Source organism: Chionomys nivalis, chromosome X, assembly GCF_950005125.1.
Source record: "Chionomys nivalis chromosome X, mChiNiv1.1, whole genome shotgun sequence".
NCBI classification, from domain to species: domain Eukaryota; kingdom Metazoa; phylum Chordata; class Mammalia; order Rodentia; family Cricetidae; genus Chionomys; species Chionomys nivalis.
The window spans coordinates 130,529,331-130,551,097 of NC_080112.1; the positions used below are offsets into that span (position 1 = coordinate 130,529,331).

General features: G+C 42.1%; 1 protein-coding gene across 5 annotated transcripts in view; it reads right to left on the minus strand.

The window, feature by feature from the left end:
• Nucleotides 1-21,767, minus strand: part of Vegfd (vascular endothelial growth factor D) — a 43,854-nt gene continuing 22,087 nt past the window's right edge. For 2 of the 5 annotated variants that reach the window (XM_057759690.1, XM_057759689.1), the window contains exons 4-8: nucleotides 21,144-21,292; nucleotides 19,681-19,781; nucleotides 8,520-8,715; nucleotides 4,110-4,214; nucleotides 1-392 (exon numbers count right to left, since the gene is read on the minus strand). In XM_057759690.1, coding sequence (XP_057615673.1) covers nucleotides 377-392; nucleotides 4,110-4,214; nucleotides 8,520-8,715; nucleotides 19,681-19,781; nucleotides 21,144-21,292 — 567 coding nt within the window. In that variant the 3' untranslated portion in view covers nucleotides 1-376. Of the gene's footprint in view, nucleotides 393-4,109; nucleotides 4,215-6,722; nucleotides 8,716-19,680; nucleotides 19,782-21,143; nucleotides 21,293-21,767 lie in introns of those variants that run through there. The other 3 variants (XM_057759692.1, XM_057759693.1, XM_057759691.1) reach the window with 3 other exon arrangements.

Below are 21,767 nucleotides of genomic sequence, written 5' to 3' on the forward strand. Positions count from 1 at the left end.
ATTCCCTGCCCTGCGGGAAGTCCAAGGTCCTCCCACTTCTATCTAGGTCCAGGAAGGTGAGCATCCAAACAGGCTAGGCTCCCACAAAGCCAGTCCATGTATTAGGATCCAAACCTAGTGCCATTGTCCTTGGCTTCTCATCAGCCTTCATTGTCCACCATGTTCAGAGAGTCCGGTTTCATCCCATGCTTATTCAGTCCCAGTCCAGCTGGCCTTGGTGAGCTCCCAATAGATCAATTCCACTGTCACAGTGGGTGGGTGCACCCCTCGTGGTCCTGACTTCCTTGTTCATGTTCTCCCTCTTTCTGCTCCTCATTTGGACCTTAAGAGCTCAGTCCGTTGCTCCAAATTGCGTCTCTGTCTCTATCTCGATCCATCACCAGATGAAGGTTCTAAGGTGATATGCAAGATATTCATCAGTATGGCTATAGGATAGAGTCATTTCAGGTTCCCTCTCCACAGTTGCCCAAGGTACTAGCTGGGGACCTCTCCTTGGACACTTGCGAGCCCCTCTAGAGTCAAGTCTCTTGCCAACCCTAAAATGGCTCCCTTAATTAGGATATATATTTCTCTGCTCCCGTATCCACCCTTCCTATATCCCAACCATCCCATTCCCCCAAGCTCCCCCCATCCTCCCCTTCTCACGTTTCTCACCCCATTTCCCCTTAGCCCCATGCCACCACACCCACAAGTTCCCAGTTTTTGCCCAGATTGGGAGGATCAACATAGTAAAAATGGCAATTCTACCAAGGGCAATTTATAGATTCAATGCAATCCCCATTAAAATCCCATCAAAATTCTTTACAGATCTTGAGAGGACATTAATCAACTTTGTATGGAAAAACAAAAAACCCAGGATAGCCAAAACAATCTTATACAATAAAGGAACTTCTGGAGGCATTACCATCCCTGACTTCAAACTCTATTACAGAGCTTCAGTATTGAAAACAGCTTGGTATTGGCATAGACAGATAAGTTGATCAATGGAACTGAGTAGAAGACCCTGATTTTAACCCACAAACCCATGAACACCTTATCTTTGATGAAGTAGCTAAAAGTATACAATGGAAGAAGGAAAGCATCTTCAACAAATGGTGCTGGCAGAATTGGTTGTCAACGTGTAGAAGAATGAAAATAGATCCATATCTATCGCCATGCACAAAACTCAAGTCCACATGGATTAAAGACCTCAATATCAGTTTGAACACACTGAACCTGATAGGAGAAAAAGTGGGAAGTACTCTACAACATATGGTACAGGAGATCGCTTCCTACGTATATCCCCAGCAGCACAGACATTAAGGACAACATTGAATAAATGGAACCTCCTGAAACTGAGAAGCTTCTGTAAAGCAAAGGACACTGTCACTAAGACAAAAAGGCAACCCACTGACTGGGAGAAGATGTTCACCAACCCTGCAACAGACAAAGGTCTGATCTCCAAAATATATAAAGAACTCATAAAACTAGACTTTAAATGCTAATTAACCCAATTAAAAAATGGGGCACTGAACTGAACAGAGTATTCTCAACAGAAGAAATTCAAATGGCCAAAAGACACTTAAGGTCATGCTCAACCTCCTTAGCGATAAGGGAAATGCAAATTAAAACAACTTTGAGATACCATCTTACACCTGTCAGAATGGCTAAAATCAAAAACACCAATGATAGCCTTTGCTGGAGAGGTTGTGGAGGATTGGGCACACTCATCCATTGCTGGTGGGAATGCAAACTTGTGCAACCACTTGTGCAACATTGGAATAATCCAGATATTCATGTCATCTAGCAGAGTCTGAACAACACGTGTTATGTAAAGTTACTCTTGGCATTATTTTAGAGACGTTTTCTTCACTGAGCATAAAATCAGTAAAAAGATGTTCTGTTAATTCTTTATTAAGTGTTTGCTTTTATGCAAAGCTTTGTTTTCACACAAAATGCCAATTCCATTAATTTCCCAATTTTACTGTGATGTGAAATGCTTTAATTGCCTTAGCGTGAACTGTTTGGCCGTGCCATTTTACTAAGTGTCTGAGCAAGTATCTCAGTGTTCACCATTATGCTGCCCAGTTCGCTTCAGTCTCCAAAGGCCTTCCACCACATTGCTTTGGTCACAGATTTATGATGACCGCCACGCACGCTGGCCCCATGACTTACATAATCAGGGACATCATGTGTTGCTATCATTTGTGGTTTGCTTTACACTCTTGGAGATTGCCATCATACTGTTTTTTTTGGAAAGTTGAGAATTTTCAAGTAATGTTCTACAACTATTAGTATGGCAAATATTCCCACGCGGTGACCAGGGAACTTGGATGAGCAAAATAGCAGCTATTCTAGCCTTCACTGTGAAAGTGATTGGATCTGGAATCACCTGGGTGTGTCTGTGAGGGTGTTTTCAGAGCGGTTTACTTAAATCAGGAAGACCTACTCCTCCGAACGCTGATAGCACCGGCCATGGGTTGGCTCACAAACCGAATAAGTAGGAGAAAAGGATCCGAGCGCCAGCACTCCTATCTCTCTGCTTCCTGGCTGTAGACTTGATGTGACCAACTGCTTCATACGCTGGCCACCATGACTTCCCCACCATGACATACTGTACTCTCAAAACCCTGAATCCAAATACACCCTGTTCCCTGAAAGTTGCTTTTGTGAAGGCATTTGATGGGTCACAGCAATGACAAAAGACGCTAGTACACGTGTGAGGGGTGAAGCTATGTTTGAAGTTTAAATGACTGTGCTTAAGAGATCCATAAAACAAAAATGCCTCTAACCTGTAAGCTCCACTCGCCCAAGGAGAAATAACTTCCTGGAATGCTGGGGGCTGTTGGTCATGTAAGATAACAAGTCATGTGCCATGTATTTTCACTTCTATAAACACATGTGGTTGCACCACCTGCAAAAGATATGTGCTTGATCACATGTAGGAGGGACGTACATAGGTGGGAAGTATGTCAAGAGGTATGCTTTCCCCTGATTGGACAAAGGTGGGAAGTATGTAGCCTTGTGGCTTTTTCTAAGTACTGGACTAACATTAATTTGTGGTCATTCTCTGGGAAACCCAGGTATGGACCTGGCCAACGTCCATCTTTCTAGTCAGTATTTAATAAAGCTTACTTCAAAGCTGGGTGGTGGTGGTGCATGCTTTTAATCTCAGCATTCTGGAGGCAGAGGCAGCCAGATCTCTGCGAGTTCAAAGCCAGCTTGGTCTACAAAGCCAGTTCCAGGACAGCCAGGGTTAAGTAGAGAAACCCTGTCTCAAAACCAAAACAACAACAACAAAAACAAAAAACAAAACAAACAAAAACCCCAAAAAAACAAACCTTGCTTCAAATCACACCCTCCAGAACCATCCCCATCCTGACCAGCCTTTGGGGGATAAAGTACAACTTCTTGATGATTGTTGGAAATTGAGAAAAGCATTGTCAGGCTTACTGGCCCCAGCCTCATGACTTCTTGTGATATCTCCCTGTAAACTGTATTTAAGGAGCCAGAGCCACTTTTAGGCAAAAAACATTTAGTCCAAGGATTCGGTAAAAACAGAAAATATTTCAGAGGCCTCAAATTTATAGGATTTGTCCATCTTTCTATCAGATAAGACCTTTGATTTGTAAAGTATTATATTGCTCAATATTTTTCACTACTGATAATTCAAATGGAATGAGGAAGCTGAAATTCAATGAGCTTGTTCCACCTGACAATGAGATTATGAGGTGGAGTTTATCCTTAGATTTATGCCTTTTTTTCCTCATTGGTGACTTAACCTCTCTCTTTTTGAAGCTACCAGTAATGAGCTGAGGGCTGGGACAATGGCTCAGTGCTTACAAGCATCTGTTGTTCTTGCAGAGGACCCAGGTTCAGTTTCTATTGCCCACATGGCAGTTAACAACTGTCTCTAACTCCAATTCCAGGGGCTCCAACAACCTCTTCTGGCCTCCTTGGGCACCAGAAAATGTGAACGACACATACATGCATGCAAGTAAAATGCTCATAAAAGAAAATCTAAAAGTCCATTTTGAAAATGAGTGAGCAGAGTGAGTCATCCACCTCTGTGTTATCGGAACACTTGAACTGCCCTCTGGCTTTGTCATCAGGGGAGCTCCAGCAATTACCTTGGAAGAGTGCATGGTGGGAGGATGGGAATGAGGTGTCCAGACAGGACACTGAAGGCTAAGTGCATTTTATAAAGCCTAGTTGGTGTGAGTCCTTTCAGAAACCTGATTAAGAAAGAAACGAGAAGGGAGAAGTCATCAGTACTGTGGACACAGACGAAGAATGCAAGCATTGAATAAGAGAGGAGTGACTGGGCCAGTAACGGCAAGTGGTGGAGCAAGGACAGTCACAGCAGGATCGGACTACTGAAATCCAAGGGGAACCCTAAGCAAGCCAGCAGAATCTCTTGCTTTCAGCTACCTGTCTACATCTGACTGCCAAGCTCCCTAATTCTGGAGGCTGTGCAGCCCAGAATGTTATTAACCGCCCCCATCTCTGCTGTACATGACCCTTCTGACCTGTGGGTCATGGTAGTAAGATGCCTAGTGCACATCTCAGGGATTTAAAGGCTGCTTATGTTGTGTCTTCCAAGTAGTCCCTTGGGCCTGCGCAGAAGTCCCATGTGTGTGACCTTTCGAGGTGTGGGGTGTGTCTGAAAGCTCCACCCACAGAGCTTGCTAATATCATGGGTCTTGCCAATACTCTTGTTTTATGAGCAAGTGTTACATGGAGATCCATGACAATTAATTACATATTCAGAGAGTGTTCACTGTGCCCCACCTGATCATCAGATCACCTTTCAGCCTACTTCTTTATCCCATAACTATCTGTGTGCCCTCTCCTCTGGAAAACAGGTTTGAGATTTAGGTTGCACCCTTCCACATTTCATTGCCACTTCGTGAATACACTCTCTTTTTGCAAAATTCATTATTTTGGGATGAACAGATGCTTCGTGGAACTGTATTAGGAATAATCCCATAGCTAGGTACAGAGAGATAGAGAGAGAGAGAGAGAGAGAGAGAGAGAGAGAGAGAGAGAGAGAGAGAGGAAGAAGAAGAAGAAGAAGAAGAAGAAGAAGAAGAAGAAGAAGAAGAAGAAGAAGAAGAAGAAGAAGAAGAAAAAGGAAGTAAAAGGAGAAATCAGGGATTAGTAATAAAGCCAGGAAGTATTGAAAGGCCCCAACCTACAAGCTTCAGACAACTTCAACAAAAAAAGGGAGAAAACAGGAACTGCTTAGCAAATTTAAAGAGGAAGGGTGGGGTTTAGGCCAGTATCCACCACCACCACCACAGGGTTGTTTCTTTATCATTATCTTTCTCCTTGTGACTCTCCTGCGCCAGAGTGATCTGACCTGAGTGAGAAATTTCAGTAACGCACTTATGATCAGGAAATTCTCCAATCCCAAAAGGGTTATGGTAGAGTGGACAGACAGATATGAACACAACTCTTTCCAGAGTGTAACATGAGAGGCTGGCTGCTTGTTTGTTGGGGTTTCTGTCCTGCCCGGTACCCCCAGCTGTTTAGTCCCAGAGAAAATAATACATAGGTCTCCATAAATTATTAGCTGATTGTCCCATTAGCTCTAGCCTCTCACTGGCTAACTCTAACATCCTGATTAACCCATTTTTCTGATCTATGTTAGCCATGTGGCTCAGTACCTTTTTCAGTGAGGCAGATCACATACTGCTGCTCCAGTGGTCTGGGCAGGAGTGGGAGGAATCAACTTCCTCCTTCCCAGAATTCTCTTGTTCTCATTACATCATTTCTACTTCCTGTCTTGTCTTCCCGCCTATATTTCCTGCCTGGCCAATCAGCGTTTATTTAAAACATGATTGCCAGAATACAAATAATTCTCCTGCACCACTAGAGTTGTGTGGTACCAGCTGTCATGGCATGTGTGTGTTTGTCTCCCTGTCTTATATGTGCACATACTCAGAGAGATCAATTTAAGGTGTTTGATAAGTAATACTGCTAGTGATATTTGATTTCCTCTGATGAGCCAAAATTTCAGTAAAGTCTATGCCACCAGGAAATTATATGTAGGGGCACTTTAGGTACAGAAAAGAAAAAAAGAAAGACCTGTACTCCCTTCCTGGGCAGCTATGGGAACAAAGATAACACACTGCCCCCCAAGTTGACATGTGGATGAGACTGAAAGATGAGAACGTGCAGAAACACTCAGGGGTACAGGCTTTTAGAGGATGAGCCAGGGCTAGAGAAAGCTTCAGTAGTTAAGAGCACTGACTGTTTTCCCAGAGGACCTGGGTTCAATTCCCAGCACCCACACGGTGGCTCACAAGCAAATTTAACTCCCAGGGAATCTGGAGCCCTCTTTTGACCTCCAAGGGAACAACATGCGCATGGTGCACAAGTACAAAGCACATACACACATGCGCGCACACACACACACGTATACACACAGGTTTTGTTTGCTTAATCCCAGGTGGTGGGGAGATTTCAGCATTGTTAGGTTCCTCTCCCTAAAAGGATGATGGTCAAGTTCAATTTATTCACACGCCATGGGGTGATTCCCAGCATTCTGGTGTCACCCTTATTTAGAATGATAAGGCTGCTGGGAGCTCTGACTTGGCTCCCCAAAACTGAGGTATAGTTTTAGTCTATTTGTTCGTTCCCTCACCTCCCATCTCTAGATTTTCTTTTGTCTTGAAAATATTTCCCATTAGCACTAAATATAGAGGAACAGCATAGCAAACAACACCAAGTTCTACGGCTTGAATAATGATGTTTATTTCCTTTAAATACATTTAAAAATGAAACATCAGGCAGTGGCTCAATAAACTTGAAAAGTAGAAGCTGAACAGGAATTACATCAATGCTGAGCATACAAATGAAATTCCGCAAAAGAACCAGAATAATTCCTAAGCAGCGCACTCGGACTTTGTCTGAGTAATCAATCACACGGAACCTGCTACTTGGTGGCAAGCAACCCTTTCCCATTCATCAGAACAATGGACTCTCCAGACCTCTTCCTTTCTGAGCACTGGTGTGCAGATGAACCTGAAGTTAGAAGTCAGTGAACCAGGGACTCACCCAGCAGCTCTTGCACAGGAATGTGGATTCACCATGGCATTAGGTAAAATCAATTTTCTAACACCTGGGGGGTGGGCTGCAGTGACAGCAGCTGGACAAAGCAGCAGGCTATTTAAAATAACAGGGATGAGGAACTTGGGGAAGGATGCTCTTGGCTGTGGAGCCCCTGGGCCCTTATCCCCTTTGGAAAGCGGCAGTGCTTTCCATAGCCTGGCTTTCTACTCGCACATGTTCTGGTGTGAAAAGGACATCTGTCCTCACAGCTGTTGAAAAAGAAAGTGAAGATGAGACTTTAGGAGCAAGGGTCAACTTCAAGGAAATCATTCAGCTCTGATTTCATTTGATTCTGCTTTCAAAGAAAAATTTCCGGACGTGTTTAAAATGTCAATGTAATATTCTAATGGGCACTCAACTGGCCGAGGGCTCAGCCCTAGCGAAGATATTGATACTGCCTCCTCTAAAGCTCAGGGCACATCACAGAAGAGGGGCCGGGAAAATGTCGGAATCAGAAGCCAGAGAGAAGGGCTAGGAAATGCCATCTTAGAGGCCTGATGCAGCCTTTGCAATCAGGAACTCACAACAGCTGCGAGAATCTGCCCTAGGCCTACACAAGGTGGCCATTTCTGTATTTGTGAGGGGCCCCACCCCTCTGTAATGAACTGGAGGCTACCGATAGAAGCTGGGAGACTGGGAGTCACTGTCTTCAGCTGTGTTCCTACTGGTGGCTGAGCGGAACAAGCTCTGACAGATGGTTCCAAACCTGTGGTCACACAGATTGCCCCGACTATCTATAGAGGATCACAAAACAAAACAGAGATCTGAGTGTGGGAAAGGGACTTGAAGGGAGGAAATGGGCGGACAGGAGTAGGATGGAGGTAAGAGTGTAAGGGGAAAAGTAATTAGAATGCAGCTTCTGTGTGCATGAAATCATCAAAGAAAAAGTTTAATTATTTCAAAAAAAAATCTCAGTGGTTAATTTGGGTAGGTTTTGAAATTGATCAAAGTCCAATCAACAGCCTCCAAGGGTCATAGTCATCCAGAAACTTCTTGCCTACACAAATTCTAGTGCTAACCTGTTACTTCATTGAGAAAACACACACATACACAGAGACACAGAGAGAGAGAGGGAGAGAGAGAAAGAGAGAGAGAGAGAGAGAGAGAGTAAGCTTGCTGAGCTGAACCGCCCTTAACCTGATTGTTTAAATGTCAGTGACTTCTTGTTTTGCTTATGATAGCACGATAGCAGGCATGGTGGTGCAGGTGTGAAATTCATGAGACCCTGTTTTGAAACAACAACAACAGAATTCATCATCACTCTATATACTTCCACTTATGTCTGAGATGCCAGACCTCTGTTTGTCTGTTTTTTAAGGGGTTGCTTGGGCAATGAGACAAAGGAGCCACACCAAATCAGATCGCTATGCCCTTTAAATGGCAGCAGTCAATGCAGTTAAGGAGTAAGCGAAAAGACCATTGACCTGCATGTGTCTGGGTGAAAAATCTTGTGTTTTTGGCAGCAGCTCTCTAGACTTTCTTTACATTCAAAGCAACTGCAGTTTTCTGGGTGCTGGATGAGATCTCCAGGACATGATGTTTTGCAGACACACTCACAACGATCTTCATCAAACTTCATGTGTGGTCCACAGAGACCTGGTTCCTGGAGATAAGAGTGGTCTAAACAGAAAAAAAGAAAATGTTGGTTTGGCGACCAAGGTCTAGAGGATGTGATGATCCCAATTAATTGCAAGTTCTACATCTTCCCAATAAATTGGATCTTCCCAATTTTCTTGCCGATAGATTTTTTACCTTAATTTTTTAATAGAGTAAGTGAGATCCATCTCTGATTTCAAAACATAAACATAGAACTCATGTGTTTTCTTAGGTTTTAAATTTAAAAAAATCATAAACTAAATATTCATAACAGATTTTTATGTTGTTGAACGACCTTTTAAAAATATAAACTTCTGTGCTGGAAAGATGGCTCAGGGGTTAAGAGAATTCCTTGCTCTTGCAGAAGACCTAGGTTTGGTTCTCAACACTCACATGGTGACTTAAAACTGCCTATAACTACAATCCCAGAGGGTCTGTTGCCCTCTTCTGGCCTGCAGAGGCACTGCATGCAAGCGTATGCAGACAAGGGAGACAAAATACTCATACACATAAAATTAAAATACATACATCTTTAACTACACCCACCCACCCCACATACTTATGCAAACAACCATCAGTGACAAGAGATAGGCTGCCTATGGGGTACAAATGTAGTCCTCTCCAGTGTTTTAGAAGAGTGGGAACCAGAAGTACTGATGTTGAAGAAATAGTTTCCTCAGAACTTCCAGATAACCAATGACACACTTCCTTTCTCAGATCACACACGTGTATGAAATATATACAAGGTGGCAATGGATGGTGGTCCAGTCTCAACTAGTGGACTTAAATTCATTGCAGAAAGAATAAGAGATGGGCTGCAGGTGTGACACCGTTGGTAGGATGCTTGCCTAGAGCAGGAGAGAATTTCTGGATTTCGTCCCCAGTGGCTCCTAGACTGGGTGTGGTGCCACGTGACTCACTCCACAGGTACGGGCAGAAGAATCAAAAGTTCAAGGTCATCCTCTGCTAAATATTGAGTTTAAGGTTCAGCTGGAACAACAAGAGTCTTTCTCAAAGCAAAAGCAAACAACATATGGAGAAGGTGAAAAGTTTGGAAGAACTTCCACTTTTCATCTCAGCATTCATGAAGGTTTTGGAAGAAGATGAGTATCTCTTCCCCAGGCCTGTTTCTTTTCCAGTTTGCCTCATTTGGGGACTGGCACCATTGTCCACTAGATTGTGTGGCCACTGTCCACTCGGTCCCTTGTGCATGCCCTCTCTTCTCCATCACACTGTCTCTGTCACAAGTCACTCAGTCCCTTGTTTGTGGATGCTACTTGTGTTACAACCACACAACCGAAGTATGTGTCCCCTTAGGTGACTATCAAATGCAAACCTGATCCCATCAAGACCGAAGCTTTAAATGTCTTTTTTAAAAAAAAACAACAAAAAACCCACCAAAAAAACCAGGGTTTTCTGTAGCCCTGGATGTCCTAGAACTTGCTTTGTAGATCACGCTGACCTTGAATTTAGAGAGATTCACCTGCCTCTGCCTCAGCCACACTTGTGCTGGGATTAAAGATGTGAGCCACCACGCCCAACCATGCCTTAGATGTCTTAAAGTTTTTCTGCACACAAAAAGGCCAAACTTTATACAAGAATATTAAACATTAAAAGACCTTCCATGACCTTGACCCTAAAAACCTCCCGTACTCATTCTCACCCTTCCCTTCCTCCCTTTTTTCTCCTCCACCTCATCCCCAAATGACAATTTCTCATGATCCAGTCTTATGATTTTGACTACTCTTTAGTTGAAACATAATTAGAAATTACATGGACTAGATATCCACAGACTCCATTCTTAATTTCATGAAGAGTTCGAAAAAGATGAGCGGCATATACTCTAAGTCACTGAGGCAAATATCAATTTAGGGCAAGACAAGGCTTGATTACTGAAAAACAGTTAAGACTCTTAAAAGAGTCATTGAGCACTAGGTGGCAGCAGAGGCGCACAAGAAAGTGTCGTGCAGGCCTGGTTCCATTCATGAACAGTTTAGGGAAATGTAATCCTGGGGTGTTCAGCAGATTGTGGCAGAGCAGAACATTGTGTCCTTACAAGCAAGTTAAAAGGAACAGAGACTGGATGCAAGAGAACTAGGTTGAACAGCAACCAGTTGAGGCTGACACCTTGATGTATTACAAGTTGATTTCCATCCCTAGGGAAGTTGACTCTGGGTTACCACTGTATTCTGTCCTTGGCCTTCTTCCATTTTCCACTATTATTATGTTTTATCCAGTATAGCAATGATAAGAAAATGAGTTGGACTTGCATCAACCACGTCCATTTGGAGAATAAATGACTGTAGAAAAGGCAATTAGCTCAATACCTTTTTATGCAGAAAAGGTGTTTATTGCACAGAAAGTAATGTATCATCAATAGAAATGGACCACCAGAGAAACAGATGGGAACTTGGGCACACAAGGATGTCATGAGTGATGAAAACTAAAAGTAATTGGGATTCAGTCCATCCTCCTTCCTTACTGCAACCTTTGTTACAGTTTCCCCAGAAGTTCCCTGCTCCCTTTCCTGCTCAGGTCAACTTATTCTCTTCTGCGCTGTTGCTTGTTTGATCTTTTTACAATTCTAAATGATGCTACCACTCTCTTTCTTGAACCATTTGGGTGGTTTCCATTTTCCCAGATCACACCCAAACTTTTCCAGCACAAGCTTATTAAGTCTTTCTCTCCAATCCTAAGGGTTTCCCCAGCTTCATCTCCTCATATGTATCCTTTTTCCTCAATATGTTATGTGTCTCTGTGATATGATTAATCTTTATTGTGACTTTACTGGATTCTAGAACCACTGAAGATGTACACCTCTGGTTGTGCCTATGAGGACACTACCAGAGAGAGCTTTAACTGAGGAAGACCCACTGTAAATGTGAGCTGGGCACCCCAGACTGAATAAAAGAAAGGAGAGGAACAGGAAGGGCTATGTGCAGGAACATCCATCTTTGTCTGCTTCCTGACTGTGGACACAATGTGATCAGCCCTCTCATGCTCTTGCTGCCAGGTCATCCCCAGCATGGCAGGCTGTTCCCTGTCAAACTGAAAACCAAAATAAGCCTCTTTCTTTCTTCCTTTCTTCCTTCCTTCCTCCCTCCCTCCCTCCCTCCCTCCCTCCCTCCCTTCCTTTCTTTCTCTTTCTTTCTTTTCTTCTTTTCTCCCCTCCTCCTTCCCTCCCTCCCTCTCTTTCTCCCTCTCTTCCTTCCTTTCTTCCTTCCCTTCTTTCTCCCTTCCTTCCTTTCTTCCATTTCTTTTGCCAGGTATTTTGTTACAGCATCAAGAAAAGTAACTAACACACCCCAGCACCTTGTTCATATTTTTCAGCAACAGGTTTGTGCTTTGCTCTCTCACATTGGTGTTGAGCTCTTACAGCCCCCTGCTCAGAGCACACCTCTCCTTCCTTACTAGACCTTCTTGCCTCAGTACATGAACCTATCCAATGAGTTCTCCCAAGGAATTAACCCCCCTCAGAAAGAAAAGGCCTTACCCCAGGTTATAAACCCTCCCACAGTCTGTAGTACCCAATCTGCTTACTTGAGATATCCCCAAGGGAGCTCCTTAGCTCTGACTTCAGGTAGGGCTGGATGGTGACTTCTGAGTGACTGCATTGTGGTATTCTGGCTTGATTGTCACCCTTTACTATATTGTGTCAGTGTGCACACATCTATATGTGTGAGCCTTTAACTACATAACTTTAAAAATATGTCAGGAGCCGTGTCCCCCCAAAATTTACAGGAAGCACCGCTGCGAGGAGCTTTTGCAGAGGGCTTCACTTTCCAATTGTATTGAGAATAGTCTTATTGAGCAAGCCTATCTCACACCCAAATTAACTGTTAATAGAGAGCCTCTGTTAAGGGAACCTGCCTTACATTCCAAACTATCTAGGCAACTAGGTGTGTCACCTTGTGACTTCCCGACCAAGGAATCGTGACCTGACTCATCGTAACCTCTCGGACTACGTGACGGGCGTGACGGGCGTGATGAGCGTGGACCACGTAGCAAGACCCCATGCCCCAGCCCCCCAAGCTCCCCATCCAGGGGCTATATAAGCTGTAACCATGACCCTAATAAAGGGAGGCTTTGACAACATAAGCATAGCCTCCTTTCTCTCATCAGCCTGTGTCTTTTAGGTGGTGCCTCTCCGTGACCCTGGAATAACTGGCCAGCCAGGCGGGTTACAAACCCTAGACAGAGTAACCCGTCGAGGCCGCTACAGTGGCGCCCGAACCAGGGACTCGGAGCACGGTTAACTTCCCGGACGACGACGCGCAGTCCCGGGACAACAAGAAAAAGAAGATTCTGCAGCTGTAGAACTCGGACAGATCTGCAGGATAAGGTAGGCGCAGGTTCGCTGTCGTCCCATAAGACATGGGCCATTCGCTTTCAAAGGAAGAGAAATTCATAAAGGAATTTAAACAATCACTCAGGGTGAGAGGAGTAAGAGTAAAAAAAAGAGATTTAGTTGCATTTTTTTGTTTTATAGATAAAATATGCCTCTGGTTAGTTTTAACAGGCCCAGAAATACACCCTATTCTCCGCGTCTTCCTTAGTCAGCCAAAAAGGACTCCGCAGCCACTGCCCTATGCTCTGACGGCTCCGGCTCCCGATAGCATGCCTTTGGTTCAGAAATTGTTCAATACAAAGCCGCCCTTAAGGCGCAAATAGAAGGTCTCAAACAAGTTCTTGCATTGCAAGCATGAACTCTCAGACATTTCCTCTCAGATTCAGGACTTACAATTCACTATGGAAAAAGGCAGGATTTTAGACAAACGGGCAAATGGAGCTAGACAAGCGAAAGCTGCTGAGCTCCACCCTGATTCCACAAAAGACACCCTAGGGCTAGAGAGCCTGTGTCTTAGCCGCCTGCCATGTGGAGCTGAGGCAGCCAGACAGGTTGGTTGTAAGGAGGTCTGGACTCAGAAAGTTACAGCTTCAGGACAATAAAAGGAGATAAATGTGCTTCTTTTCCATTCTAAAATTTTGCTTCTTGGTCAAAAATTTTTAGTTTGTAGGCATATAAATTTATATCTAAGGTAGATTAATTTCAGTACTGTGGTTCTGTAGAAAAGTTTTAAAATCAAAGACTTTGAGATACATTCAGAGGATTTTTAAAATTGTTTAGGATATCTTGAGTTTTTATTTCTTTCTTATAAAGTTGAGGATTGTTCTTTCGAGTTCTGTGAAAAGTGTTGCTATAATTTTAATGTGCATTTATAGTAAATCTGTATGTGAGTTCTGTGAGGAATGTTGCTATAATTTTTAATGGATATTTACAGTGAATCTGTAGACTGCTTTCAGTGAAATTGTCATTTTTGCTATGTTTTCTTCTACTTTCCCAAGAAAATAGGAGATCTTTATTTTCTAATGTCTTAAATTTTTTCTTAAAAGAGTTAAAGTTCTTATCATACAAGTTTTTTCATTTGTACCCTCACTCTTGGGTGGGAGTTGTATTGTCTCAGCTTGTGGTCCTTTCCTGCTGCCAGGTGTAGCTTGAGGGTAGACTGCTGAGACTCAGGCCTCTCACTAAATTTATCGAGGGCCAGAGTTATACTCTAACAAATAATAATGGTTAAAAATAAAAAACATTTTCGCCTTCACAAGCAGAGGTAACAAGACCCAAAACTTCTATCCTGCTTGCTTGGAGTTACTCCAAGATATTTTATGGTATTCATGGATATTTAAAAGGATGATGTCTCATTTATCCTAGGTGTAAAAGAGATACACTTGGGTTATTTTCAGATTCTGGCTATGATAAAGTAGTTCTGCTGTATACATAGCTGAGCACATGTTTTTATGGTCAAAAAACTTTTGTATTTAGGCCCAACAGGGGTATTGATAAGTTTTAAGGTAGATATTTGCCTAATTTTAAAAAAATGGCCATAATGAGGGACTCCCAATGCTGGGGAGACTCTCACTTAGGTCTCGGGAGGGCACAGCCCCCCCAGTGACTTGCAGGAGACCGTCCTTGCTGCAATCGAACAAGGCTTTGGTTGATGGGATGAGATGGGAACCAAAGTACTGGGGTCGAAGCTCATGTCCCACGTGGAGGAAGAGTTTGGCCTCTAGTGACCTGTAGAGGAAATTTTTAGAAAAGAGACCACAGCCCTGTGGTCCAGAAGGGTCATAAAAATTCCAAAAATCCAGTGATGGTCGCAGGGAGACAGCTCCCTGCCTCTCGGGACCACTCCCAGGTTCCTAGAGCAGTGTGATGATAATCACAGGGGAAAAACTCCCTGTTTCGGGATTGTTATCAGGATTGCAGTCTGTCTTTGTTTTCAGCTGGTTCCTAGGGCAGGGTCGCTGAACAGGCTGGCCCTGGATTTTTGATTCTTTTCTTCCTGCTGGGGAAGTCTGGATTTATCCAGGTCTTTCAATACTGTGTATGATCCAAAAGTAACTGTCAGTTTACACTTCCAACGCCAGTATGCACTTCCAGCAAGAAGTTTTTTCTTTACCCACATTTTCTTCAGCATAAATTGTTAATAATAATTTTTAATCTTGGTCATTTTTACAAGGATAAAATAAAATCTCAAGTTTTAATTTACATTTCTCTGATGGCTAAAGGATGTTATGTTTAAACATTTTTTTAAACTGTCTCTCAGTTTGTCTGTTGAGAGTTTTCAATTTAGGTTTGTAACAAATATTTTTATTGGATTAAATTTTTTAATAACTAATTTTCTAAGTTCTTCATATGTTTTTGAAATGGGTTTATGATAAGTAAGGACTTTTCCCACTCTGTAGTCTTGTTATACAAAAGCTTCTCAATTCAGGAGATAAAATTTATGGTTTCTCCAAATGTTTGTGCCACTGAGGCTGTGTTTAAGATGTGGCAAAGTGTACTTCAAAAATTTTTTCTCTGTGAGGTTCAACAAAATTTTTATATGCTGAGGCCTTTGGCTCATTTAAACTTAAGTTTGTACATGGAAATGGATATGGATCTATTTTTATTCTTCTACATGGTGGTGTCTAATGAGGCCAAAATCATTAGTTAAAATACTTTCTTTTTCATTTTCCTATCTGTGGGACAGACTTGCAACTTAAGAAAATAGCTTATAAGCTTTTTATTAGATATTCAATGGTTAAAGCTCTAGTTATAATATTCTTATAGGAGACCTTGAGCTGCTAGGTAAAATTCTTACAAAAAATAGTTTCCAATAGAGAGCTTAGAAAGCTGCCAAGCAGGTACTCAAGCAGGTAAAATATAAATCAACAGGTACAGTATATTAATTATAATACAGCTATGGCAAGTGTGTATATTAAATGTAAAACTTGTTCTACAACAGTTTTATAAAAAATGCTGTTTATGGCTAAACCTTCTCAATTTTGCCAGTTAAGATATGAAACTCTTAATTTAAAACAGTAGCCTGTCTAATACAAAAGGGCAGGATAAAATCTGGGAGATGGTTTAACAGAATATTGACTATGATCAATGTTTCTTATACTAAACAATAGATTCATTGATAATTTTAAGATTGATTCTTGGACAATTGCCTTTGCTCAATTCAAAGGCCAAAACAAAAATCTTTTCCCAGATGATCATTGCTACAATTCACACACCTGTATTTTGCTAATGTTATAGCTAAAAATCCCTTAAAGGATTTTATGCTAAATTTTACAAATGGCTCTTCCAAGGAAAAACTGCACATATGGCTAATAATTAATAAAAAAAAATATGGAGCATACTAAGGCTCCTTAAAAGCAACTTATAACAGTTACACATAGCAACTTATAACAGTTGCACACAGATCCTGATGAAAACGGATCTAGCAAGATGACATCAAGCTAACCTTTACTAAGGCAAGGTAAAAAGGCCCTTACAATGCATTATAAAAAAAACCCGACCTATATATATTTGGGGTCGAGGAGATGTTTATGCTTTTTTCACAGAAAGAAAATATAAAAGCTAAACCTGATGTCGTGGCTGCAGACACCCCACAGAGGACTTCCCGGAGGAGATTGGAGAGGAATGCTTGGTCCGGTCGGTCTTCTCTGCCCCCAAGGAGGAGTGCCTGATAACAGAACCTGCTACGCCACTCGGCAGGACATCATGCTGCCTTTAGAGAGTCCAGGGAGACGGCTGAGATAATTGCCAGGATGTGCTTCAGATAGCTGACTACAGCTCACCTCACCCAGGAAGCCCACCTGCCCTGAAGCACAAACATCGAGCTACCTCTGCTGTCTGCATTCTGTTTGCTTTGCAGCTGAGGTGTAGACTAAATATCTGACTGTTTTAAACTTTGGGACACAAAAACTCATTTTAATTAAAATATTAACCCCTCTTTACTTAAGAAGGGGGAAGATCAGGGTTTTGACTGTTGCTCAGAGACTGGAACTGGTCATATTTGATAACAACAATGTCTGTCAATGTATGTACTCTTACTGGAATTGACTTAATGATATTTGTAACTGCTTATAGATGTTGGAAAAAGTTTAACACATGCTGTAAAGTGTTTAAGTTTAATGCATATGTTAAAAATTTTAGATTTTGATCCCTTTTACACTGCCCTAATGTTTGGCAGGCAGCACTCATAATCTTATTGTGGAGTAGGCATTTAGGAAGGAGGATATACCTTAGGCCAGACTAAATGGTGAATACTGGGTTTGGAAAACGCCCTTTCTTCTTGTCTGGAAGATGGAGCTATTGGTGCCAAAATTATATCATTATATCTTTTATTTGAGGAGCTCCTCACAGTCTTTTCATTAATGATAGATACAGGGGCCCAATGACGGGAGTTAGTGTGGACCCTCGCCTGAACAGCACACCATACAGAGGTTGTAAAAACCGGCTCAACATGGCATGGTGCCAGGCACGAGGATTGCCCTCCACATGGCCTAAGACAGGGTGCCCTGTGGTCAAAGATCTGCTTACTTTAGGTCTTGCTAGATACCCTTTATTTCAGGAGCTCCAGGGACGGGCAACTTATGGCAGGACATCCCCCAACCTAAGACAGGGTCCTGGGAACCCGAGGACGGGTAAGGGGGAAAAAAGGACCTGGTCCCCACTCGGCGTAAGACTCATAAGGCACCCCTCTGTTCCCAGGAGAGGTAAATTGCTCGACCAATCCGGGAGAAGGGTCCCTCCTTGTCCCAGTCCCTTCTCATTTAGACCTGACACCGGGGTTAGACTCTGACCTGGTGCCCTCCACTTGATAGATGCCTGCTTTTATAAAAGGAAGGGGGATATGTCAGGAGCCGTGTCCCCCCAAAATTTACAGGAAGCACCGCTGCGAGGAGCTTTTGCAGAGGGCTTCACTTTCCAATTGTATTGAGAATAGTCTTATTGAGCAAGCCTATCTCACACCCTATCTCACACCCAAATTAACTGTTAATAGAGAGCCTCTGTTAAGGGAACCTGCCTTACATTCCAAACTATCTAGGCAACTAGGTGTGTCACCTTGTGACTTCCCGACCAAGGAATCGTGACCTGACTCATCGTAACCTCTCGGACTACGTGACGGGCGTGACGGGCGTGATGAGCGTGGACCACGTAGCAAGACCCCATGCCCCAGCCCCCCAAGCTCCCCATCCAGGGGCTATATAAGCTGTAACCATGACCCTAATAAAGGGAGGCTTTGACAACATAAGCAGAGCCTCCTTTCTCTCATCAGCCTGTGTCTTTTAGGTGGTGCCTCTCCGTGACCCTGGAATAACTGGCCAGCCAGGCGGGTTACAAACCCTAGACAGAGTAACCCGTCGAGGCGGCCCACAAAAATATATTATCTCACATCCTAATTTGAGCTCTTGAGGCAGCATTTAGAAAGCTGTTAAGAACCAGAAAAACAGGGCAACTGCAAATCACAGCTTGCTATTTAGTTTCTATGACAGATTCCATGGAGCTTAATCTTTGCTATTCTTGTTAAATCATAGTTTAAAGCAAGCGAGTTCACACTGCGTGATCCCTTGTGATAGTTTTCAGTGGAACCATGTTACATGTTATGGGGAGCAAATAAAAAACTCACGTTTGTTAAACATATATTCCTTCTGGAACTCACAGCTTTACAGATTTAAAAAAAACATTGACAGGCTAGCAATACCCAGTGTGGCTTAGCCCAATACCAGGGTTTGCTCCAGCTCTGGAAAAATGTTTCCCTGTGTTCTTCTTCCATTCTTTATATTTTTCCATGTTATTGGCTTGATTTCAAATGGTTCCCAAAGACCTTATGTGCTTCACCCTGAAGTATTTTTTTATTAAAGTTTAATGTTTGCTCTTGAAAATATGCTTTTGGGATGCTTTGGTCACTCTGTTCTTTTCTTTGAGAATGAACAGTAGAGTGATTCGTTGGTGGATATGGTCACAACAGAGAAGGCTCTAGAATCCAAATGCTTCTACCACCATTATCTTTGTAATAATGAGGAAATAGCTAGATATCTTGGGGTGGACACTGTGTGCTCGTGAAAAGGAGAAATCATAGGGTTGTCATGAAGATTACAAGATTGTCTGAAGTTGTGGCATGAGAGTAAAATGTCCCTCATTGGGACCTTGGGGGAGGGTTGAAGGGGGAGGGGAGAGACAGGGAGGAGAGCAGAGAAAAATGTAGAGCTCAATAAATATCAATAAAAAATGTCCCCCATTATATTTGAACACTTGATTCCCAGTTGGTTTTGTTCCAGAAAGTTATGGAACCCTTAGGAGGTGGGGTCTTTCTGGAGGAAGTACACTACTAGAGGTAGTTTTTGGTGGTTTATAGCTTCACCCACTTCCTGTTCTCTTTTTGCTTCCTGTGTGCAGATGAAATGTGATCAGTCAGTTTCCTGCTTCTGATGCCATTCTGCCTGCTCCCATGCCTTCCCCACCATGATGGACTGTATTGCCCACAAACCATAAGTGAAAATACATTCTTTCTTTCTGAAGCTGCTTTTGCTTGCTATTTTATCACAACAACAAAAAAGTAACTAATATGCCTGGCCATAGTAAGTCCTCAATAATGTTAACTGCTGATGTTCTTTTTATCACTGTTATTACTTCACTATTGCCATCTTTACCTTCTGTTCCAGGGAGTGGATTCTCATCCTGTAAAACACATTTACATTTGATGTTATCCCACAGCATGTCAATAGGACAGAGTTTCTTGGATTGAGGACATCTAGGAAAAGAAAATAATGAGCCATATTTAAATTTTTTAAGGTAATTCTCCTTTGGAAATATTAAGTCATTCTCAATATTTAATATCTTATCATCTAAATATTCTATGTGGAGCATGCTAATGCTTTTATATTTTGTTTCTAAGAGTCATTCAGGAGAACAAATGTTTGAGAGCACTGTGTCACACAGCATGGTGACTGCTAAGAAATGACAACTATGTGAGAATAATTAAGGTTTTAAAGACCTTAACTTTGAGGACTAGAGAGATGGCTCAGCAGATTAGAGTGAGCACTTTTCTTCCATGGGACCTGAGTTCGGTTCTCAACACCCATGTGGGTAAGCTCACAACCACTTGTAACTCCAGCTCCACATGATCCAGAACCTTCTTCTGAACTGCAATGGCACTTGCACACATGTGCACAGACCAACAAACATGCATACACAGACACAAACATAAACAAAATAAAATAGAGAGCTGAATTTATATTTATGAATGGCATCTTACTAGATAGTAATTCTTTAGTTATCAATATTCTATTAGGAAATCTTTAGAAAGTAAACTAGAATTCAGGAGAGTCACTGCTTGCTCTGGAGTGAGGGGACACATGGTAGCTTGGAGGCTGGTGCAGTTTTACCATGTATTCGACCATTCATGTTAAGAACAAAGGTGTTGGGCCACTGTGGCGGCACATCTTGAATTCCCGAACTCAAGAGGCAGAGGCAAGTGGATCTCTGAGGGTTGAAGAAACCTGCTCCACATAGGAAATTTCAGGCCAGCCAGAGGTACAAAATGAGAGGTTGTCACAAAAAAGCAAAAACAAAACAAACAAAAACAGGCACAAAAACCTCAAATGTGTCTACAAGTAAACCTGACAAATTTATAACCATCAAGGTTTGGGACCCTACTGCAATATATATGTAGAACCTAATAAAAATATGTGTGTCAAATACTATGAGTAGATATGGTTTTGAAGCCAAAAGATAAAAAATTTTAATGAAGAGATGATAATTTTATATTTTTACGTGTATTTACTTTATTTGTCTAACATTTTATTAATGTATATTGTGAAAAATAATGGGTTTGACCATGGTCTATTCAAGCATGCATAAAATATACTTTTTGAGATTTACCTGTACCTTTACCATCTCTTCTCCCCTCTACCCCCTCCTCTTCATCTGCTTCCTTTTTCCTAAAAATTCCCCTTGTCCTTTCATGACTTTTTGTTTTTATATTCACAAGACATAAAACACACAACACATGTCTTTCTGGGGATGCCTCTATAATGGGTAAAGGAATAAAGGAATGCATACACAATTTTGTCAAAAGCAAGAACAGACATTATCAAGTCCAGGAAATGCTTACTGATCTTCTTCTGGGATCTGAATGGATCTTCTGATAATTGAGTAGGGATGGCGGGGGCCCGTGGGCAAGCACTTACAGCCTGTATGGTTGGCAATTTTAACAGGCACTAACTCAGGCACTGATGTCAGAGGCACTGATATCTCAAAGAGCTACAGCAAAGAGAGAGAACCATGATGTAAATTTTATTATAGATTTTTTTCAGTTTCCACAGTCTGTATTTTTGTCCTTGTCTTCATGGTAATGACTCTAGCAAAGTTATCCATCAGAATGGAGTTAGTCATTGTAAGAGGCTTGGGATGTTGGGAGCCAGGAAACAGGGGACATCTCCAGCTTGGTAAAGTCTCTTAAGTGTTTTTCAAATCTGTTCTTTTCACCATCACTAGAGTTCTTGAGAGTGGTACCACTGGTTCCTGCTCTTGTTTTAAATTTAAGTGTAAACTGTAAGGATAAATGAAATTAAATCCTTGGAGGTTCTTTGAGATTTGGGTGGATTCTCTGTAATTTGTAATATTGTAAATTGTAATACAATTTGGGGCTGTGCATGGTTTGTGAGATTTATTATTTCTTGATTATGGTATGGTCATGAGAAGAATATGACCTGGAAGCCATGCTGGTCCACGGCAT